The 25,011-nt window shown below is 43.3% G+C and overlaps 1 protein-coding gene across 3 annotated transcripts in view; it reads right to left on the bottom strand.

Annotated features, from left to right (window-relative positions):
* LOC121531835 (cadherin-13) overlaps positions 1-25,011 on the bottom strand; it is a 576,485-nt gene that overhangs the window by 463,131 nt on the left and 88,343 nt on the right. For 2 of the 3 annotated variants that reach the window (XM_045227157.1, XM_045227158.1), the window contains exon 2: positions 14,700-14,741. The exons of the other annotated variant lie outside the window; for it this stretch is intronic. In XM_045227157.1, coding sequence (XP_045083092.1) covers positions 14,700-14,741 — 42 coding nt within the window. The remainder of the gene's footprint in view (positions 1-14,699; positions 14,742-25,011) is intronic. 3 annotated transcript variants of the gene reach the window in all.

The following is a 25,011-nucleotide window of genomic DNA, read 5'->3' as shown; positions in this document are numbered from 1 at the left end:
ACATGAATCACAGTCTTTCTGTCTGACTTTAGCATCTCAAATATTTCCAGAACACACACATATATATATATATATATATATATATATATATATATATATAATATATAGCCTAGTTTGTATTTACAGCTTTAAAGCCTTAGTGTGCACAGTTTTAATGATAATTTAATTTAATTTTAAGTCATGAGTTTTAAAACATCTTTATTGACTTTACAATGAAGTATCAATAAATATGATTTGATGTGTTTCCCTATACATCCTGTTGATCAGTTCCAGAGCTATAGTAGCAGGCCAGACCAGTAGTAGTGGATTTGTTTTTCTCCTAGCAACCCACTCCCCCTTAGTGACCTTCCCCACGTCTCCAGCCCAGAGATGGGATGTTAATGCTGGTGTCTGGACCGCTGCCACACTGCAGGCTCCACTTTAATGGATTGATAAAAAAGCTCATAGCAGAAAATCAATCATGATATAAACCTGGCCTGAGCTTGTTAAACTCCCCTGAAAGTTCCTTTCTGTAATACCTATTATGTTCTGCCATTTGCTATCCACAGAGAAAGTCATAGGGCTACTTTGCCATGCAATAACGGACTGCAGATGTTGGACCAGTAAAGTGCAAAATTTGAAATCTGTGAAGAATGTTATATAAAGAGAAATAAAAGATTTGAGAAAACTGTACTTTGATAACTCAGCCGGTGACAGTCTGAGCTCTCAAAACTGAAAACATAACAAACAAGGCAACAGTAAACATGTCGTCCCCCACAAATGATGCAGCGCCCCCCTTGGGCCAATCAGTATAATTTTGAAAATGACGGATCTCTATTTCAAGACGCATCATTCACCCAAGTTTCGTAAAAATGGGGCAGGTGGTGTCTGAGATATCGCATGTTAACAACATACGTACAGTTGATTACTATAGCGCCCCCCTTGGGCCAATCAGTGTAAATTTGTAAATGCCAGATCTCTATGGCAAGACGCATCATTTACCCAAGTTTCGTCAAAATCGGGCCAGTGGTGTCAGATATCGTGTGGGTTAGCTAGACTCATACCACTGATCATGTTAGCCAAATTTCAGCACTCTGAGTCAATAAGAGATATAAACATGTGCCCGTTATACTGCCACCGTGAGGCCGATATGAATGTTCTTGCATATGTTGAGTTTTGACAGTGTTTACATTTATGTGCCAGACCACACCCACGTGAATGTTTTTTGGCCAATCGCCATGTTGTTTTAGGTACTAGTCTGGAAAATATTGCATTGAGAAACCTTTGTCCATAGATGCCACATATCAAGTTCCGTGCAGATTTTAAGTGTTTTTCACAAAATTCTAAATGGCGGAAAATCCATCATAATAATATAATAATATAATAATAATATATGTAATACATCATGGCAGACCTTATGGGTCCCTGAGGCAAATTTGTTCCTTGTGAGGAGAGGGACCTATGTACCAAATGTCATGACTTTATGTCAAACGGGGTGAGGGGCGTGACTTTTCAAAGTTTGCATTTTCAATCTCTTGTTATAGTGCCACCATCTGGCCAATCAGTGTATTTTTGTAAATGCCGGATCTCTATGGCAAGACACATCATTCACCCAAGTTTCATCAAAAAGGTTAAAGATCAACTGAAGACCTGGGGATTACAAGGTTTCCATCATAGGGGTTGAATATTAGTCAAGCGCAGCTGGTTCAGACAGGAAACCAGAGTGTCACTTGAGCTGTGGATCAGCTGATGTTGCACCGATCAGATTCTACAAACAATTCCTACCTTAATATGGAGGTATTTTTAAGCTGATCAGTTTTACTCACACATTCTCTGCTACCACTGCTGCTGTTGGTTGCACGATAGTATGCGGTTGCATTTTCTTGTACCCACCACCACCCCAGTCTCCACCTGTTTGGTTCGGTGTTTCTTTCCTGCAGGGGGATTGGTACAGCGTACTTTGCTCAATGCCTGTAATTATTATTATTATTATTATTATTATTATTATTATTATTATAATTATCTTAACATGATGCATGCTCTGGCAGTAAGCTACCCCGAAGGAGCCTAAAGGCTAATGTATTGCCTGTATTGCCATCTTTTCTAATAAATTGTTAAAGGAATACGTGGCGTTTCCTGTCTGAACCAGGAAATAAAGGCATTGAGTGGTCAAATGGTAAAAGATTAACAACGGTACAAGTACACAACGGTACAAAGATCTACAAATCCACTCTTATACAACAGGAAATATAACTGTGATATAGGTTACACCTCTGATTGAGATCGTTTATGGCAGAGGAAAGAATCATGTCTCTGCAATGTGACAGTGATGATGGGATTAGGAACCTTTTATCTATATTTCACCCAGCCAGCTCTAGCCAGCCCCGGCCCTGGACAGCCCGGCCATGCAGAGCAGATGAAGCTCTGTGCTGGCTGTGGGAGCTGAATACTAACAAGGTGTGCCACGCTGAGGCTGCAGGCTGAAGGACGATGACCCAGACAGACAGACAGACTGCAGGACAGTGCAGGGATGCCTCTCCCCTCTCTGTGGACCCCCTCCAGAGATCTGACCATGACTGAGCTCCTGCAGGCTGCTAGCTACATCACAGCACACACATCCATAATCACCCGCTGAGCACTGCCTGCCATCCTGACAACACCAACTACAATGAAAAAGAGAGAGACATTTTGAGAAAGAAAGAGATAGAGGAAAAGGTGGTGTTGATGGGTGTTTGTGGGCAACCACAGCCCCAACCACAGTCTTGTTAGAGTAGCTGGAGATATGTTTTCAGCAGGTTGTTCATTTATCTGCCATCAACAAACAAGTAGAAACAACACCACTTATTATTTGCACTGAGAATTATCCAGGATAACAATGCTGGTGCCCATTTCAAGAAATAACTAGGTAAATATGTATTGTCAATATTGGTGTGAAGTGTCTTGTCATTAAATGTCAAAGTATATATTTCTCAATATGTCTAATTGATAAGAATGAGGTGGTAAAATGAGATATGGAAAAATTTAATAAAAATAATAATTAACAAGAATCTAATTGAGCACTAATTTCATTAAAGTAATGTACCTGACTGTGCCTTTCCCCTCAGAACTCCTGATTCACCCCAATGCTCCTTCATTAGATAACACACATACTTATAGGTACAATTTTCAATTTTCCATCAATGAATTAGCTCTAAATATAACATGAAGTTGATTTTAATTACTGATCATGTGCCATATCTCATGGCTTAATTACCATTATAGTACCAATTACTAAGCACATTCTTACCTTGTTATTTGATGAAGGCACTGTAAAGGAAGCTTAAAGGTCCATTTTAAACGGCCTATGTGGCATCGATATGAGTCAGAAATATGAATTCTAGTGAAAAAATGGACTACAAAGTGTAAATAGGATAATTTTAGTCATAAAGTCAGTCTCATCCTAAACTGAATTTTGTTAGTGAGTTTGTCACGACTTACTGGAGGGTTGGGTATGGATTACGATCATGCCCACTTGCCCAGTGCCCACTAACACGAGAGAAGCAGCTGTGCTGATTGCGCTCTATCAGATGTGCGCGCTCTATCGAATCATAGCAGCCAGAACTTCCAGAGAGTGAGACATACCTGCCCATTACGCAGCACCTCAGACTTGTTTACATACAGTAAGACAACATGTCGCCAATGTTATGTTGAAATAACCCTTGGCCACTTGCTGATGTGTTTGATAGTGCCACTTTTTTGGGCAAAATTAGAATTGAGACGATCAGAGCACACTTGTATCCCAACTTGTCAATATTTCAAAACCCATTCCCTAGCATCTTGTGTCCCCCCGCAACCTGTTTTGTAACATGATTCCCTATGAAACACTGCCAGACAGATGCACACTCTGGTAATAGATAGTGAGAAAGTTGTGAAAAACTAAACAGCACCGAATCACACACGTCGTCACTCGCCATTGACTTGATAAGCTGATTGTGGCCTGGCTGCTCAATGTGCCTGCTAGCTACTAATTGCTTGCTTCATTGACAAACACAGAGTTGGTACTTTGCTAGCTAGCAAGTGGTTTTGGGCACTTATTAACAGCATGTAGCTTTGCTTTATTTATTTTTTTATATACTTTGTTTATTGAATTTTCAGTACCAGCATTTAGTAAATAATTGCACTTGAAAGTTATATGGTATGAATATGGAACAACAATTTGAAGACAACGATACAGCAAAACATAGAGAGACAGACCTGAAAGAAAAAATAGACATTAAATACATAAATAAGATAAAACACAAAAAAAAAAAAAAAAAAAAAGGAAAAATATCTGTTTTGATCCAGTTGTTATAGGTCAGCTAGCACAGTTATTACCGTCCTTAACATCCGAGATGTCGTATATGCACATACCAGGCTTCTTACATCACCAATATATAAATATACATCACTCTGGAACTGCAGGGAAATGTATTCTTTTAACATAAGAAAAGAAGGGGAGCCCACTTTGCATAGAATTTGTCTACAGACCCATTGAGTGTCTGTTTTATTTTCTCCAACTTTATGCAATTCAAAATAGATTTAATCCAAAGAGCATGAGAAGGGGCTGCAGAGGATTTCCATCTAAGTAAAATTAATCGTCTCGCTAACAACGTGACAAAGGCAATTACATCCTTATTCATTTTGGTCAATTGTATTGTGGGTAAGGAAACTCCAAATAATGCAATGAGAGGGTCTGGCTCGATCTGTGTGCCGCTTAATTCTGAGAGTGTGTTAAAGATGTCTTTCCAGAAACCAACAAGAGATGGGCAGCACCAAAACATGTGCACATGATTAGCAGGGGACTGGTTACATCGAACACAATTAGGGTTCACATCCTTGTAAATTTTTCATAGTCTTGCTTTGGTCCAGTGGGCCCTATGAATGAGTTTGCATTGGATGAGGCCGTGTCGAGCGCAAATAGAAGAGCTATGTACCCTTTTGAGTGCCCCTTCCCATAGTTCATCAGATATTTCCTCACCCAGTTCCTCCTCCCAAGAGGATTTGATATTGTTTAATGAGATGGCTTGTAGTGAGCAAATTTGACTATAGATTATTGACAATGTGCCTTTCTGATTAGGAAGTGGGGTGAGAAATGTGTCGAACTGTGTTCCACCAGAAAGGTTGGGGAATCCTGGATCTATGCTGCGGACGTAACTCCGGACTTGTAAGAACCTAAAAAAATGATGTCTGGGGAGACCAAATTTAGCTGATAATTGTTGAAACGTACTAAATGTATTGTTAGTATACAGATCTCTGAATCTTTTAATACCGAGATTAGACCATGTTGAGAAAGCACCATCAATCATAGATGGGGAAAAGCTGGGTTTGAGGCTACCGGAGCCAAGGAAGAGGTTGTTTGAAACCCAAAGTGGCGCCTAAATTGATTCCAGATCTTCAATGTTGTTTTGACACATGTATTATTGGTGAAGGAGGAGTAAGGGCCTGTAATAGAGGAGTGAGCGAGGGAAGACAGTGATGCCGGTGTAGACGAGGCAGCCTCCATCTCCAGCCAAGTTGGGGGTGGGAATATCACTCTGCTCTGCAACCAGTACTGAATGATCCTAAGGTTAGCGGCCCAATAATAGAATCTGAAATCTGGTAGAGCTAGACCGCCGTCTGGTTTGGGCCTCTGCAAGAGCTGTTTTCGCATCCTAGGAGGCTTTTTGTCCCATATAAAGGGTAGAATTAGGCCGTCGATCTTTTTGAAAAATGTATTGGGTAGAAATATTGGAAGGCACTGATAGAGGTATAAGAATTTAGGGAGAGTATTCATTTTAATAGAGTTAATTCTAGCAACTAAGGAGAGGTGTAGCAAAGACCACCGTTCCAAATCGTCCTTAGTACGGGTTAAGAGAGGAGCAAAGTTGGCTTGAAAAAGGTTTTCAAACCTAATTGTGACATGTACCCCGAGATAAATAAAACTACTGTGAGCTATTTTAAATGGCAAGTTATGTAAAGGGGATTTTTTTGCAGCCATGTTAAGTGGCATCAATTCACTTTTACTGAGATTTAGTTTATACCCTGATAAGTGACCGAAGGATGCGAAAGTGGCAAGGGCAGCAGGGACAGAGACAGAAAGATTGGATGTGTATATTAATAAATCATCTGCATATAAAGACAGTTTGTGTTCGTGCCCGTATCTGACTATGCCTTTGATGAGGGGGTTGGAGCGAAGTGCTATTGCAAGTGGCTCTATGGCGAGGGCAAACAGTAAGGGACTTAAAGGGCAACCCTGACGTGTCGATCTTTGCAAAGGGAAGCGATCTGATTGAGTGTTATTAGTCCTGACAGAGGCTTGGGGGATGAGTACAGAAGTTTTATCCAGGTCATGAATTTGGAGCCAAAGCCAAATTTATTTAGAGTGTAAAAAGGTATTTCCATTCCACCCGATCAAACGCTTTCTCCGCGTCCAGGGATATAATGGCTTCAGAGGTATTGTCGACAGAAGGATTGTATATAATATTAAATAATCTTCGGAGATTGAAGAATGAGTGTCTATTTTTTATAAATCCTGTTTGATCCGGAGAGATAATTGATGGGAGGACTGTTTCTAGCCGCGTTGCCAGAATTTTGGCTAGAATTTTATAGTCCACATTTAGCAGGCTAATTGGACGGTATGATGCACAGTCAAGAGGGTCTTTGTTTTTAAGAATAACACAAATGGTTGCTTGAGTGAGAGTATGTGGGAGAGCACCATTTACAAATGCATCATTGTACATTTCAATTAGAATAGGGGCTATTTTGGTGATAAACTTTTTATAAAACTCTGTCGGGTAGCCATCAGGCCCTGGGCTTCTCCCAGATTGAAGGGATTTAACAGCGTTAGACAGTTCTTCAACAGTGATCGGCTGCTCTAATTTTTTAACCAAATCCCGGCCGACCGAAGGCACAGATAGTGAGTGGAAGAAATTATCCAATTCCAGTGTATCCGCTTTACTTTCAGAGGTATATAGAGACTGGTAAAATCTCTTGAACTCCTCATTGATCCCCCCAGGATCTAATGATATCCCAGATGATGTACGAATTTTTGTAATCTGAGATGATGATGATTGTTGACGTAACTTGTGAGCTAATAATTTACTGGCTTTATCTCCTTGTTCATAGTAAGTGCTCCTAGACTTGACAAGCATTTCAGTAACCTGGTCTGTTAATAGTGTGTCAAATTCTGCTTGCAGAGTTAAACGTTCCTTATAAATATCCGGGGATGGTGAAACGGCATAAATGTCATCTAATTGGGCAATACAGCGTGTTAGCATAGATAACCTATTCCTTTTCAATTTGTTCTCATGTGCGGTGTAGGAGATAATTTCACCTCTGATATAAGCTTTCAAAGTTTCCCAGAGAGTAGACGCAGAGATGTTTGGGGTTCTATTTGTAATCATGAAAAAGTCGATTTGACTCAAAACAAAATTGACAAAGTGTTCATTGCTGAGCAGTTGAGTTTTTAGTCGCCAAGGCGGTCGCTGATTGTCAACATTTTGAAAAGCTACTTCCATAGTAACAGGGGCGTGGTCAGATACAACAATTGGGTTATATGAACATGAAGTTATGGAGTGGAGGAGCCGGTCATCAACAAGGAAGTAGTCTATGCGCGTAAAAGTGTGGTGAACCGATGAGAAAAAGAGTATGCTTTCCCAGCTGGATTAACCATTCTCCAAGGATCTGAGACTGCGAATTCAGACATAAAGGTTCGAACAACTCTAGCTGAGGTTGATAAGGTGGTAGGTTTAGTGGAGGATCGATCCAATTGTGGGTCTAACCAACAGTTAAAGTCACCTCCTAAAATCAACATATGGGTGGACATATCTGGGAGTGAAAAAACCGATTTGAAAAAAATCACCATTGTCCCAATTAGGAGCATAGATATTAACAAGAAGAACCTTTGTATTGAGCAGCCTACCACTGACAATTATATATCTACCATGGGGATCTGCGATCACCTTAGAACATGTAAAAGGTACCGATCTGTGAAGTAAAATAGCCACCCCTCTCGCCTTACTCTGAAATGAGGAATGGAACACCTGACCCACCCATCTGCACCTAAGACTTGAGTGTTGTGATACCTTCAGATGAGTTTCTTGGAGAAAGATGATGTGAGCTTTCAAATGATGAAGATGGTGTAGCACCTTACTACGTTTAACTGGGTTATTTATGCCCCTGCAGTTCCAAGTAAGAAAATTAAAGCCATTCCCTCCAGCAGTATGGGCTACACTAGGCTGAGTCATATCTTAAGAGAGAGAGAGGATGTGTAAAGGACAAGGTACAATGTAAACTGAAGATCTTAGTTGAACCTAAAAGCGCAAATGTAAAAAACAAAGACAAACGAAGAGGCACAAAAACATATACAAACTATATACAAATAGAGAGTGAACAAACCCTTCCCTCACACCCGCCCTTGCCGAAGCATCTCCCCAAATGAGATGCAAGCAAAACCCTAAATACGAAGAAAGTTTAGAGCTAAGCATGATAACTCTTACTCTGTGCTACCTAAGATTAGTGACCATTTAACTAGAGTAAGCCAAACATGGATAGAATGGTCCCCAATAGAGTCTAAGGAAAACTATCCTCGATTAAGAGAGGTTTAACCTCGACGCAGATGGTAAATGATCAAACTGAAACAGCCATGCAGACCCCTAGATATTGGCATTAGAGGCGGCAAACCTGGGCTGGAAATAAAGAGATAAAAAAGAGAATGACATTCATATGTCGATGAACCCAGCAAAGATGGCTTCGTTAGTCACCCATTCGGCCTGCTAACTAGCCTGCTAGGAAGACCAGCTAGCCAACCATTTGTTACACACCATGTGGTACAACAGCCGCTTTCACGTTCTTGTTGATGAAATCTGCCGCTATAGCCGGGTCCTCGAATCTGTGCATGGAGCCGTCCGGTAAAGTCAGTCTCAAAACCGCAGGGGTAGATGAGGCCGAACTTCACGCCCGGGCAGGCGTGTAGTTGGCGTTCACAGCTCCAAAGCTAGCCCGCCTCTTAGCCACAGCTGCTGTGTAGTCCGCAAATATCGAGACTCTTTTACCCTTATGTAGAAGAGGGGATGCTTCTCCCGATCTTCTCAGTATGTCGTTGCGGACGTGAAAGAAATGCACCCTGATGACAAATGGTCGTGGGGGTTCTCCATCCCTGGGTCGGCTACGCAGAGTGCGGTGAGCCCGGTCTAGCAATGGCTTCTCCTCTAGCCCGAGCAGCTCCTGAAGTAGCTGGGCCATGTACTCCGTGGGCCTTGGGCCCTCCACTCCCTCCGGTATTCCCAGTAGACGAATGTTGTTCCTCCGCATTCTACTTTCCATATCTTCGCATCTATTATCGAGGAATGCCACCCTAGTTGTCAATGAGCCGACGTTAGCCTCTAGCTCGCTAATGCGAGTGCTGTGGTCTGTAGCACCTCGCTCCAAATCCGATAAAGTCACCCCATGTGCGTCGAGCTTATTCTGTATACTCTCGATAGATTTTTTAAGCTCGTCTTTGATCGTTGATATCTCTGACCTGAGATTGGTAGAGAGACAGTCAATTTTTCCGAAAATGTCGGCTTTGAGGGTGCCTATCACGGATTGCAGCATCTCCACAGTCAGTGTTTCCGTGGGGCCGGCATTGGCAGCGTTCGGTGGCGGGGGTGAGTCGGGAGAAGTTGCAGGCTTGTTGCGGCCTGCTCTTGCAGACTCTGTTTTTGGTCGGGTTGATGTCATTACGAATTTAAATTTATTAAACTTGAACTGAGTTGTTTATGGGTCTCTTCAGACGCCTGGGCAAACAGAAATGTATGCAGTTTTGCAAAGTTAAATATATAAATTTGGTCACTAACCCAGGAGCGATAGGGAGACTCGTGCTACATCCTTGGCTTCCAACCACATTCAAGCCAGCTTTGCTTTATTTACGATAGTTTGACAGCTTGCAGATGATGACGTTGTAGACATGTTATTGTTCTCAGAAATCAGTCCTGAGTCAGCAGCCAAACTTTAGTTTTTCATGCACAAATTTCATGCACATTTCTTTACTTGAGAAATACTGCACCAAACACTTTAGCTAGATGTAAAATTGCACGACTAAGACCTCCTCTACAAAAATTACAGATTTCTTGATTTATCCTAGATTAATTCTGGCTATTTTAAGGAAGTGACTATTTTGTTGCTACGGTGACTCAGGAGGGAAAAACAACAGTAGCTACCAGGGTACGATATGTGAACATAACACACCCACATCAAACCACACCCCCAAGACAAGTCTTGTTTGGCTTCAGTCATGGCCGCTAGCGTTTTTTAATGAGCAATCTTCAAAACGAGGCCAAATCAGGAAGTGCAGTAACCCTTTAACCACAGTGTCTGCTGAGAACATCCACATAGGCCTGTGTTGTGTTGGTACTGGGTAATGCAGTGAGTAATAGCTCATCCAAACGCTTCCCTAACCAGTCATTTAATGATGTGGAGCACAGGGCCAGAGGAAATTCTGATGAAGCTCTGATGAGCAACAATGCCAACAGTGTTTCCCCTATATTCATTAAGCAGCCGTAGCCAATGCACTCCTCCCCACACCCCCCACCCGCGACCCTTGCCACCACTGCTGAAAAAAATCCTAGGGGAAACACTGATGCCAATATGGTGATTAGACTGTCATTAGACAACTCAAACAGGCAGCAGCACAGAACATACCACACCTCTAAGACGACTTTCTTTCATCTTGATCCATCTCTCCGTCTACCTCAATATTTCTCACCACCCCCTCTTCTGCCCTTTCTCTCAGCAACAGGAGATACTGTAGCCTACTGCTTTTGTACCCAGAGAATGAGTGGACTAAATATCTGAATATTTGTTTTACTTAATTACACAGTATAAAATTAACTGAATACATGGCCCCAAGGTTGTCTTCTCAATGTAGATTATGAACCTAGACTGGCTGAATCAGATGTAAGCACAACGCAATTCAATCTATCGTTCTCTCGCGCTCCATCTCTGTCCTCCCACCTCCCTCCACCCACATCATTCTCTTAAACACCCTTTCAAAATTCACATTAAACTGACAGTGTGACAAGTAGGAATGCTTGAGCTAAAGCGTTCATGTGCTCCTATAAGCATTCAGCCTCGCTCTCCACATTTATTCCAACGAAGCACATTTAGACCCGCTGTCCCTAATTCCATTTCGCCCCGGTGTCAATCCGAAAGGAATGTAACCAATTCCAGGGATCAAATTGAGGGGCCATCAATTGTGCAGGGGCTGTATTGTCACCCTGGGAGCGGAGCGGAGCGGAGGGGAGGGGGGGGGGGCGGTTCCCCATTCCCCATTCCCCGGCAGGCAGACAGAGCCGTGGGTCAGACACCATTCTATAGCCTGACGATAAATCTGATTTAATATCCATTGTGCTGCCTTCCTTCCTTCCTTCCTGCTGGGCCATGCGTCGAGCCAGGCGGGGGGCGAGGGGGAGTAGACTGGCTGGCGAAGTAGCAGAATGGATATTCGAAGGCATTGTTGTATTAAATCAGAATAATAAAGCTGTGCATGCACAAATAGGATTTAATAGAGATGTCTCGGAGCAGCACAGTGGAGAGAGACAGAGAAGCAATGCCATCAACTGCAAGTACACAGCTGCAGCAGCCAGTCTTAATCAAGGCTAGCAAATACCTTGGCTGGAATAAAGTGGGTTGTAACAACAGGCCCTGAGTCAGTCTAATGGCTAATGTCAGGAGCCCTGTGTGAATGACGTCAGGCTTTATACTCTCCTCTGAACTTCACAGCACCGTCATACGACACTGATTTATATACTGAGTGTACAAAACATTGGGAACATCTGCTCTTTCCATGACATAGACTGACCAGGTGAATCCAGGTGAAAGCTATGATCCCTTATTGATGTCACTTGTTAAATTCACTTCAATCAGTGTAGATGAAAGGGAGGATACAGGTTAAAGAAGGATTTTTAAGCCTTGAGACAATTGTGACATGGATTGTGTATGTGTGCCATTCAGAGGGTGAATGAGCAAGACAAAAGATTTAAGTGCCTTTGAACAGGGTATGGTAGTAGGTGCCAGGCGCACCGGTTTGAGAATGTCAAGAACTGCAACGCTGGTGGGTTTTTCACGCTAAACAGTTTCCTGTGTGTATCAAGAATGATCCACCACCCAAAGAACAACTTGACACAACTGTGGGAAGCATTGGAGTTAACATTGGCCAGCATCATTGTGGAAGGCTTTAAACACCTTGTAGACTCCATGCCCTGATGAATTGAGGCTGTTCTGAGTACAAAATGGGGTGAAACTCACTATTAGGAAGGTGTTCCTAATGTTTTGTACACTCAGTGTTTAGCCTACTATCCCATCTCAACGACAAGCACTATCCCTTCCCTTCCTCTAATGTGACTATGACCTTACTAAGGGATCATTACAGCCACCATGTTTAGAACTCATTATACTGTGAATAGCCCCCTGGGACACAGAGTTGTGATGTAAGCTCATGTTTCAGACGCTGGGTGAAATAAGACACTGCCCTCTGACTCAGTACACAGACAGCATGTCAGACATACACACAGCCTCTAGCCCAGACTGAATGGTATCAATAGCTACAACAATTCTTCAAAATCATGTCAGTGTCCTCTATCCTCTACACAGCTCTCCCCATGAGAGAACAGAACAATCTTGGAACTGAACATCCCTTCACCTTGCTGAGTCCCTAATCGCTGCATTCATTGAAGCAACCACATCCTAATGTGCTCCACTGTTTATTTTTGGGTTGGAATAATAAACTAGTACAATTAATGAAAATGTGCTAGCAACGTGCACACATTGAAACTCCTCCCCTTTCATAGAAAAGCTTGAAGGTATTTCCAAAATGCTGTCCAACATGGTTGATTCCTCAGTGAGTCACAGGGAGGGTGACAGATTGTGCATAGGGCTGGGGGATATATCATGTATACTGGTATACCGGTATGGATCCACATACCAGTCTGGATTTTTACAATACCGTCTGCAACAATATGTTGATACAGTGCTAAATAAATGAAAGGTTCTACAAATTGGACTACTTCACTGTCAGTTTTGTCCTAGTTTGGTTGAGTATAAAATAATCTGAATGGAGATAGTCTATTAAAACCATATGTAATTCATTGGTTGCCATCTTACTGTGATGCACTACTCATAAAACATACTTAGAACTTGTATTATTCAGAAGCGTCAAATACCACCATACCGTCAAAAATGAGAAAAATATTGTGATATTATATTTTTGCCATATCACCCAGCCCTAATTGAGTAAAAAAAATAAGGAAAAAAATAAGAATATTATTATTATTTATTTTTTAAATGGTCCTTGGGCCTACAAAAGGGGGGCCGTGGGCCACCAGTTACCCATCCCTGATCTAGATGCTATATACAGATGATCCATTAAAGTGTGATTCAGAACCTAGCCAGTTTTTCACTTAAAGCAATGGCCAGGGCAGGGACCAATAGTGTGGCAACTGTTATGAATGTTGAATAACAGATGTTATTGCTATAGAAACCCCTCCGTAAAACGCCAGCCCTCACAGACAAAGAGCAGATATTGCTGTACATATTCTATATGTTTATTTAATGTATACTGACTCCAGTGTTTCTATGTCCAAGGAGCAGGATGTAGAGCGGCTCAGTGCCTATTTGTGGTGTTTGACAAACACCCTGTTATGAAGATGCTGTTCTTAGATCCTGCTCTAGCTTTCCTCACAGGCTATTTGTCTTGTTTCTGGAGGATAATGTTAACACCGTACAGCAGCTGCTGCCACGTGAGAGAAAAGGCTGCCTGGCATTCTCCTGTTCACATAGAATAGTACAAGAGTAGGATTGTAAAGAAAGAGAGCCACATGAGCCTCTTGGAGAGACACATGCTTTGTCCCAGATGGCTGGGTGATTTACAGTTCACATTTAGAGAAGAGCACTGGTCTGGGAGTAGGAGTGGAGCTGGGAGAACCATACCATCATCATGCTTTATTTCCCTGAGAACACCACTTCATCCTCTCTCAATAGAAACAACAACAACAAGCAGGGCCACTGATTCAGCCAGCTACATGCCAGACTCCATCAGTGTCAGCAGTGCTCCACTGTTATAGGCATTTAACACATGTAATCACATTGAACTCTCCTTCTTCATTCAGTTCGATTTAGTGTTGATTTCAGCATCTCTCTGCTCGCTACACCACCACTGTGAGAGAATCACTGTTTGAACATTATTCTCACTCAGACTATTACTGCAGCCAGTGACCCCAGTCCTGCCCAGGCAGTCAATCTACACTACAGTCAGTCTGATAACTAAGCTCAACAACACAGTTAACACAGAGGGTTTGTGAGGAGATATAAATAGAGTTGACACACAGTGATACCACCACAGGGTATTGTCCCCCTGGCTGGCTTCATGTACATCTCACGTTACAATACGGTGGATCAGAACCTCTCTCCACTCCACTACTGACAGAGCCCATGGGGAGACAGACAGACAGACCCTGAGACGTGACTGAGAGAGTGTCTTTGCAGAGAGACTGAACTGCACTGACTTCCACCCTCTTCTGAATCATTATCTTATGAGCTGATGTGTGTTTTGCTCAGAGGGGATCGGGTTATGCCAGGTTAGCGGTGGCATGGAGTGCGGCATAGCATGGCGTAGGGTGGTACGGGGCAGACAGTGCCTGCAGGGAGATTAATGAGAGGTGGTGAGGAGCGGCAAATGTCAGCCAGACCTGCCAGGGAGCCAGGAAGGGCACAGTTCTGCCTGCCAGAGCCTGCAGAGAAAGCGAGAGAGAGAGAGAGAGAGAGAGAGAGAGAGAGAGAGAGAGAGAGAGAGAGAGAGAGAGAGAGAGAGAGAGATAAATAGATAGATACATTTATCTCTCAAAGCCACTCTTGTCTATAATCAGCAGTGTGTCAGTCTGAAGTCCTCACCCTCTTCAGCCATTGGGATTAGAGTCAGACCAGCCCCTCATCAGTCTTAGCTGACGGTGACGCAGTACCTGGTGTCTTAGTCAGGGTAACCTCTGGTGATTGTCCTTCCTTCCAGATTACACACCCGACGGGGGACCTCTGGCACTCTCTCCTCTAACAAGCGTGTTATTGAGGGGTGGGGAAGTAATTAGAGGGTGTGCCAGTAACTACAGCATGAGGAACATCATTAACAAGCTCACATTGTTGAAGAAGGACAATAATTAAAGAGCTCCCACATCAATGAGAGTGGCTTGATTGGAGGAGCACACTGATTTTACCCCTGTCATCACCACCGCTGGAATGACCTTCACTCCACCACTCCACTACCCTATAGTTGCTGCTCACTCCACAGAACAGACAAGAAACCCGGGGAGGGACAATTAGAGAAAGACAATCTACAGTATATCTTTGTTCTTTATACTGTAAAGTGAATGAAGCACCAGTGATCAGCAGTAGGGAGTCCAAGGTCAGACTAAAGAAAAAGGTCAATAAAAGAGCAGAGAAGAAAGTTGTCGTCCTGCCATCCAGGAACTGAAACTAGAGTAGAAACACAATGTTGTGCTCTCTGAGTTCCTCTTGGTTCAGAAAGGGCTCTGTGTGTACTATACAAATGTAGGATCTTAATTTGAGCCAGTTTGCTACAGCAGGAAAATAATCCTGCAGGAACAGGAAATGTGAATTATTATTTGGATTACAATTCATTTATGTAGGGGTTGATACATTTTTCGTAAAGAAAAATCAAGTCTGAAATTTCAAAGTGGAAATTACAAACTTCACACGCCTTTTTAAACCTCAAATACACTACAAGTAAAAATTTTCCTGCATTCCTGCTACAGGGTGATCCAATTAAGATCCTATATCTGTACGTGAGGTGTTGTGAGGGTCTTCTGAAACAAAGGGTGGGTAAGAAACAGAAAGGCCAGGGTCACAGCTCACAGCCTGGCTGTCTGACCCTGCTAGCTCCCCTAGAGGACTGGAGGTCAGGGGGTTAATATGCTGTTCCTCTGCTTGTGGGTGGACAACTACACGATACAAAAACAACACAAAGCAAACTGCACATACACATCATAGAAGAGTGGGTGCCACATGTTTTAGAGTGTAATCCAATGCAGTACTAAAGCTTTCTACACAGTATCCAGTAAGCCGAGGAACTCTGGCTAATGGTCAGTTGATAGCGTTTTGCACCACAACCATTACTTTCTCCTCCTCCACTACCGACCACTGGAATTCATTTCCTCCACTTTCCCTCCCCCTCCTCCCCATTCCAGATAATCCTTTGGACCCCGCAGGGATGGTGGGGGATTGTGCTCCCGGGATGTGGAGTCATGTGTAAACCTTATCGATCAGCTGGGCTGTGTAGATGGGCCTTCTTATTCTGTACAACCTTGAAAAACTCGTCACATGTCAGTGCAGAGGTGAGCGCTACAGTGAATGCCTCATTCTCTGGCTAAGGTGGTTAGAAAAACTATCACACTTCTTTCCTGGAAAAGCTTTCTCTGACTGACTGAGGGGCCCATTTTCTACCCTGACAGACAGCCCAACACACTCTCTCTCTCTCTCTCTCTTTCTCCTTCTCTCCCCACATTACCACCGCCGACATCTCATCATCAATAAATAAACAAATATTTCCCTCACCCTCACCCCCACCACCTACCACCATTCACAATGTCAGATAATAATAACAAAACACCCGGAGACACATGATCCCTCGAACGAACCCCGAGCCTACTACTGCTGTGATTAAAGAAACAAGTCCTGACAAGTCATCAGTCAAAACCCTCCAAATACACCTTCCACCCCCCCTCCCCCCTCCACCCCCCAGTGCCAGCCACCCATCCACCCATCTGAAGGAGAGGAAGACAGCTGAGGCAATAGCATTGAAATAACGTCTGTCTCAATGCTCCTTCACATTGTGTTACTTTATATATTTAATTTCCTCCAACACTGGCACTGACGCATTAAGCAGCATTAGTGATGCTGCTGCATGCTAAACTCAGAGCACTGTGAGATAATTCATCACATCACTGCAATGCCTCATCCACTGCAGGATGGAAGACCACTGAAACTGGGATGGCAGTGAATTAACACTAAATTCCTACTGTAGCCACCAAACGCTCAGACAAACTACGTAGGTCTTGTTGAAACATATGCCATTTACTGTGCATTCATTGAGTTTGCAACCTTCATTGCTGATCCCTTGAAAAAGCTACAACTGTAAATCCTGTTGATATAATTATGCAGTATGTCCCCAGTTGCACTCCTAGTGCAGGATCTTATACATGCCGTACTACAGGGCGACCGTATTTTTATTTATTTTTATTTATTTTTTATTTCACCTTTATTTAACCAGGTAAGCCAGTTGAGAACAAGTTCTCATTTACAACTGCGACCTGGCCAAGATAAAGCAAAGCAGTGCGATAAAAACAACACAGAGTTACATATGGGGTAAAAAACATAAAGTCAAGAATACAACAGAAAATATATATACAGGGTGTGTAAATGTAGCAAGTTATGGAGGTAAGGCAATAAATAGGCTATAGTGCAAAATAATTACAATAGTATTAACACTGGAATGCTAGATGTGCAAGAGATTATGTGCAAATAGAGATACTGGGGTGCAAAAGAGCAAAATAAATAACAATATAGGGATGAGGTAGTTGGGTGGGCTAATTTCAGATGGGCTGTGTACAGGTGCAGTGATCGGTAAGGTGCTCTGACAACTGATGCTTAAAGTTAGTGAGGGAGATAAGAGTCTCCAGCTTCAGAGATTTTTGCAATTCGTTCCAGTCATTGGCAGCAGAGAACTGGAAGGAATGGCGGCCAAAGGAGGTGTTGGCTTTGGGAATGACCAGTGAGATATACCTGCTGGAGCGCAGACTACGGGTGGGTGCTGCTATGGTGACCAATGAGCTAAGATAAGGCGGGGATTTGCCTAGCAGTGATTTATAGATGGCCTGGAGCCAGTGGGTTTGACGACGAACATGTAGTGAGGACCAGCCAACAAGAGCGTACAGGTCACAGTGGTGGGTAGCGTATGGGGCTTTGGAGACAAAACGGATGGCACTGTGATAGACTACATCCAATTTGCTGAGTAGAGTGTTGGAGGCTATTTTGTAAATGACATCGCCGAAGTCAAGGATCGGTAGGATAGTCAGTTTTACGAGGGCATGTTTGGCAGCATGAGTGAAGGAGGCTTTGTTGCGAAATAGGAAGCCGATTCTAGATTTAACTTTGGATTGGAGATTCTTTATGTGAGTCTGGAAGGAGAGTTTACAGTCTAACCAGACACCTAGGTATTTGTAGTTGTCCACATACTCTAGGTCAGACCCATCAAGAGTGGTGATTCTAGTCGGGTGGGCGGGTGCCAGCAGCGTTCGATTGAAAAGCATGCATTTAGTTTTACTAGTGTTTAAGAGCAGTTGGAGGCTACTGAAGGAGTGTTGTATGGCATTGAAGCTCGTTTGGAGGTTTGTTAACACAGTGTCCAATGAAGGGCCAGATGTATACAAAATGGTGTCGTCTGCGTAGAGGTGGATCTGAGAGTCACCAGCAGCAAGAGCGACATCATTGATATACACGGAGAAAAGTGTCAGCCCAAGAATTGAACCCTGTGGCACCCCCATAGAGACTGCCATAGGTCCAGACAACAGGCCCTCCGATTTGACACACTGAACTCTATCTGAGAAGTAGTTGGTGAACCAGGCGAGGCAGTCATTTGAGAAACCAAGGCTATTTAGTCTGCCAATAAGAATCGGTGGTTGACAGAGTCGAAAGCCTTGGCCAGGTCGATGAAGACGGCTGCACAGTACTGTCTATTATCAATCGCGGTTATAATATCGTTTAGGACCTTGAGCGTGGCTGAAGTGCACCCATGACCAGCTCGAAACCGGATTGCATAGCGGAGAAGGTACGGTGGTATTCGAAATGGTCGGTGATCTGTTTGTTAACTTGGCTTTCAAATACTTTCGAAAGGCAGGGCAGGATGGATATAGGTCTGTAGCAGTTTGGATCTAGAGTGTCACCCCCTTTGAAGAGGGGGGATGACCGCGGCAGCTTTCCAATCTCTGGGGATCTCAGACGTTATGAAAGAGAGGTTGAACAGACTAGTAATAGGGGTTGCGACAATTTCGGCGGCTAGTTTTAGAAAGAAAGGGTCCAGATTGTCTAGCCCAGCTGATTTGTAGGGGTCCAGATTTTGCAGCTCTTTCAAAACGTCAGCTGTCTGAATTTGTGTGAAGGAGAAGCGGGGGGCATGGGCAAGTTTCAGCGGAGGGTGCAGAGTTGGTGGCCGGGGTAGTGGTAGCCAGATGGAAAGCATGGCCAGCTGTAGCAAAATGCTTGTTGAAATTCTCGATTATTGTAGATTTATCGGTGGTGATAGTGTTTCCTAGCCTCAGTGCAGTGGGCAACTGGGAGGAAGTGCTCTTATTCTCCATGGACTTTACAGTGTCCCAAAACTTTTTGGAGTTAGTGCTACAGGATGCAAATTTCTGTTTGAAAAAGTTTGCCTTTGCTTTCCTGACTGCTTGTGTATATTGGTTCCTAACTTCCCTGAAAAGTTGCATATCGCGGGGGCTATTTGATGCTAATGCAGTACGCCACAGGATGTTTTTGTGCTGGTCAAGGGCAGTCAAGTCTGAGGAGAACCAGGGGCTATATCGGTTCTTAGTTCTGTATTTTTTGAATGGGGCATGTTTATTTAAGATTGAGAGGAAATTACTTTTAAGGAACAACCAGGCATCCTCTACTGACGGAATGAGATCTATATCCATCCAGGATACCTGGGCCAGGTCAATTAGGAAGGCCTGCTCGCTAAAGTGTTTTAGGGAGCGTTTGACAGTGATGAGGGGTGGTCGTTTGACCGCGGACCCGTTACGGACGCAGGCAATAAGGCAGTGATCGCTGAGATCCTGGTTGAAGACAGCTGAGGTGTATTTAGAGGGTATGTTAGTCAGGATGATATCTATGAGGGTACCCATGTTTACGGATTTAGGGTTGTACCTGGTAGGTTCGTTGATAATTTGCGTGAGGTTGAGGGCATCTAGTTTGGATTGTAGGATGGCCGGGGTATTAAGCATATCCCAATTTAGGTCACCAAGCAGTACGAACTCTGAGGATAAATGGGGGCAATCAATTCACATATGGTGTCCAGGGCACATCTGGGGGCTGAGGGGGGTCTGTAGCAAGCGGCAACAGTGAGAGACTTATTTCTGGAAAGGTGGATTTTTAGAAGTAGAAGCTCAAACTGTTTGGGCACAGACCTGGATAGTATGATAGAGCTCTGCAGGCTATCTCTACAGTAGATTGCAACTCCACCCCCTTTGGTAGTTCTATCTAGACGGAAAATGTTATAGTTGGGGATGGAAATTTCAGAATTTTTGGTGGCCTTCCTGAGCCAGGATTCAGACACTGCTAGAACATCAGGGTTGGCGGAGTGTGCTAACGCAGTGAATAACTCAAACTTAGGAAGTAGACTTCTGATGTTTACGTGCAAGAAACCAAGACTTTTGCAATTACAGAAGTCAGCAAATGATAGCGCCTGGGGAGTAGGAGTAATACTGAGGGCTGCAGGGCCTGGGTTAGCCTCTACATCACCAGAGGAACAGAGGAGGACTAGAATAAGGATACGGCTAAAGGCTTTAAGAACTGGTCTTCTAGTGCGTTGGGTACATAGAATAAAGGGGGCAGATTTCCGGGTGTTGTAGAAAAGATTCAGGGCATTATGTACAGACAAGGATATGGAAGGATATGAGTAAAGTGGGGGTAAACCTAAGCGTTGGGTAACAATGAAAGAGATAGTATCACTAGACGCACCAATTGAGTCGGTCTCTGCGTGTATAGGGGGTGGGACAAAGGAGCTATCTAAGGCAGGTTTAGCTGGGCTGGGCGATCTACAGTGAAATAGTACAATTAGAAATAACCGAAACAACAATAAGCTAACCATGTTTGGGCTGAGGCTAAACATAAACAGGATGTAGTACCGTAAAAAGGAACAGTCCAGCAGACATCAGCTGTATAGCTGAGTTATCATAAGGTCCGGTGAACAGCAATAGGATAGTTCGGAGGCTGCTAAAGCACTAGCAGGTAAGAGGCCACGGCTAGCGTGTGCTAGCGGGCCGGGGCTAGCAGATGGAATCTTCGTGGTCGACGTCGTCGTAACCACATCAGACGATTTCGTCGGCAGACCAGTCGTGTAGGATCGGGCGGGGCTCCGTGTCAACACTAGGTGGTCCCGTCCGGTTGACAGAGAGGTAGATAGCCGGGAGATGGGCCTAGCTCAGGATGATTAGCCAGACCACAGCGTCCATTTAGTTGAAGCTAGCTGGTAGCGATGAATCCGGAGTTAAAGGTCCTGATTCCGGCAGAAAAACTGATATGTTCTGGGTCGACAACGCGCTGTGCAGACTGGCCGAATATCCGGTGATTAATATCCAGTGATTAAATTAATCCTGCAGAAAAAAAATCCAATGTTCTGGGTGAAATACCGCTAACTGTGGCTAATAGCAAGTAGCTAGTTAGCTGGCTAGCTAGTTTCAACTGGAGATTCTAGATAAAAGGTAAGTCAATAATAGAATCCGTTCCACATTGAGTGAGGCGGGTTGCAGGAAAGTATATTTTGTAGAAGGATGAAAAGTCTGATAGGGAAATATGTACGAAAAATACAAAAAAACAGGGTATTTACAGGCTATTTAGAGACACACGACAAAAACAGAACTGCACTACTTCGCCATCTCAAGGTAACACTTCGCCATCTCAAGGTTACACAGCACAGATGGAGAGGAACACTGAGAATAAAACATGAAGCATGACATACTCTCTTTCTCTCTTTGAACAACTCTCTCTCTCTTTCTTGTTACAGTATCTTGTCATTGTCCATACAACGACCCTGGCCCAGCATCCCCCATGAGTGAGCCTTGATCAGAAGGCCTGGGGATGGGTAGAGCAGCAATTCTTTATCTACAAACAACAACAAGCACCCTAAGTCAACACTACACGGTACATGAACAGCACATGTACACTACAGGTAGGCTGTCTGTGCAGGCAATGATCTATGGCCTTGTAACCATTGTAATACAGTACAGTGGGGGAAAAAGTATTTAGTCAGCCACCAATTGTGCAAGTTCTCCCACTTAAAAAGATGAGTGAGGCCTGTAATTTTCATCATAGGTACACGTCAACTATGACAGACAAAATGAGAAAAAAAAATCCAGAAAATCACATTGTAGGATTTTTTATGAATTTATTTGCAAATTATGGTGGAAAATAAGTATTTGGTCAATAACAAAGGTTTCTCAATACTTTGTTATATACCCTTTGTTGGCAATGACACAGGTCAAACGTTTTCTGTAAGTCTTCACACTGTATTTTGGCCCATTCCTCCATGCAGATCTCCTCTAGAGCAGTGATGTTTTGGGGCTGTTGCTGGGCAACACGGACTTTCAACTCCCTCCAAAGATTTTCTATGGGGTTGAGATCTGGAGACCTGCTAGGCCACTCCAGGACCTTGAAATGCTTCTTACGAAGCCACTCCTTCGTTGCCCGGGCGGTGTGTTTGGGATCATTGTCATGCTGAAAGACCCAGCCACGTTTCATCTTCAATAACCTCGCTGATGGAAGGAGGTTTTCACTCAAAATCTCACGATACATGGCCCCATTCATTCTTTCCTTTACACGGATCGGTCGTCCTGGTCCCTTTGCAGAAAAACAGCCACAAAGCATGATGTTTCCACCCCCATGCTTCACAGTAGGTATGGTGTTCTTTGGATGCAACTCAGCATTCTTTGTCCTCCAAACACGACGAGTTGAGTTTTTACCAAAAAGTTATATTTTGGTTTCATCTGACCATATGACATTCTCCCAATCCTCTTCTGGATCATCCAAATGCACTCTAGCAAACTTCAGACGGGCCTGGACATGACTGGCTTAAGCAGGGGGACACGTCTCGCACTGCAGGATTTGAGTCCCTGGCGGCGTAGTGTGTTACTGATGGTAGGCTTTGTTACTTTGGTCCCTGCTCTCTGCAGGTCATTCACTAGGTCCCCCCGTGTGGTTCTGGGATTTTTGCTCACCGTTCTTGTGATCATTTTGACCCCACGGGGTGAGATCTTGCGTGGAGCCCCAGATCGAGGGAGATTATCAGTGGTCTTGTATGTCTTCCATTTCCTAATATTTGCTCCCACAGTTGATTTCTTCAAACCAAGCTGCTTACCTATTGCAGATTCAGTCTTCCCAGCCTGGTGCAGGTCTACAATTTTGTTTCTGGTGTCCTTTGACAGCTCTTTGGTCTTGGCCATAGTGGAGTTTGGAGTGTGACTGTTTGAGGTTGTGGACAGGTGTCTTTTATACTGATAACAAGTTCAAACAGGTGCCATTAATACAGGTAACGAGTGGAGGACAGAGGAGCCTCTTAAAGAAGAAGTTACAGGTCTGTGAGAGCCAGAAATCTTGCTTGTTTGTAGGTGACCAAATACTTATTTTCCACCATAATTTGAAAATAAATTCATAAAATATCCTACAATGTGATTTTCTGGATTTTTCTATCTCAATTTGTCTGTCATAGTTGACGTGTACCTATGATGAAAATTACAGGCCTCTATCATATTTTTAAGTGGGAGAACTTGCACAATTGGTGGCTGACTAAATACTTTTTTCCCCCACTGTACATAGAAAATGTACAATGAGAGATTTCTGTGATATACTCTTAGAAAAAAGGGTTCCAAAAGGGTTCTTCGGCTGTCCCCATAGGAGAACCCTTTTTGGTTCCAGTTAGAACCCTTTTTGGTTCCAGGTAGAACTCTTTTGGGTTCCATGTAGAACCCTCTGTGTAAAGGGTTCTACATGGAACTCAAAGGGGTTCTACCTGGAACAGAAAGGTTCTACCTGGAACCAAAAAGGGTTCTAAACAGGGTTCTGCTATGGGGATAGCCGAATAACCTTTTTAGGTTCTAGATAGCAACTCTTTTTGTACTTCACATAAGAGGTATCATGTCTTTCCAAGAACAGCTACAGTATAGACAAATGAGAGAAAAGGTGTCTTATAATAACAGGAGAAAAGAGAGGAGGCCAGAGCATACACAGCACACAGCCTCAGAGGCATTTGGTAGAGGCCAGGATGTGCGTGTGAAACAAAGACAGGTAGCTGACATGTTGCATTGTGTTAAACTCTCCTGCTCTGGGCTAGAAGCATAGAAAACACTCTACAGAACGCACCTAAAAAGCAGAGGAGACCACATTTACACCCTATCATATCTAGACAGCTCCTGTTTGGTCTGGAGGCTATAGTCTCTCTCTCTCTTTCTCACTCTCTCAGGACTCACACCTCTCTTTTCGTACTGTTTGATGGTTCGGGGGGTCAGATGAGTCGATGTGTTCCGGCAGTGATGTGACGGCTATGCCTCATGGCATGTTTCTCATTTATTCTCTGTATTCTGTATGTATATTTATTCTCTCTGCCATGCCTCCTTTTTCTTCTCTTCTCCTCCGTTGATTTTCTTTCAACTAATTAACCTCTCAGTAAAATGTCACCCATTCCTCAAGCTGTGTTTGCAGAGATGACAATTAAATGACATTACCAGGAATTGACTGCATACAGGTGTGTCATGGGCATATCTGTAACAATGTTATGTAGACATGAGGGTAATTATAAATCAGCATGTGTGAAGGCTTGCAGGGGTGTCTTGGATACATTTTCATTTTCATGTTGTTTGTGTGTCTGCAGAAACATTTATTTCCCATGAATGAGACCAGGAATATTATAAAAAGCATCTCAATTACCCAACCCAACCTGGATTTTATTCCACCTCCATGTTTAACACTTCTTTACAAGCTACATATGCCATATCTTAATTTGATCATCCTGTTGTTGCAGTAAATTCAAACTTGCAGTGTATTCGAGATTTAAAAAGGCTTCTAAAGTTTGTAATTTCCACTTAAATATTTCAGACTGGATTTGCCCTAACAAAAAATTTGTCAACCCCTACAAAAAATGTCCATTAATTATAATCCACATAATAATTCACATTTCCTGTTCCTGCAGGATTATTTTTCTGCTGTAGCAAACTGGCTCAAATT

This window comes from Coregonus clupeaformis, chromosome 19, assembly GCF_020615455.1.
Source record: "Coregonus clupeaformis isolate EN_2021a chromosome 19, ASM2061545v1, whole genome shotgun sequence".
In the NCBI taxonomy this organism is placed as follows: Eukaryota; Metazoa; Chordata; class Actinopteri; order Salmoniformes; family Salmonidae; genus Coregonus; species Coregonus clupeaformis.
The sequence above is the reverse complement of the archived record's forward strand: the minus strand, read 5'-3'. Positions and strand labels throughout refer to the sequence as shown.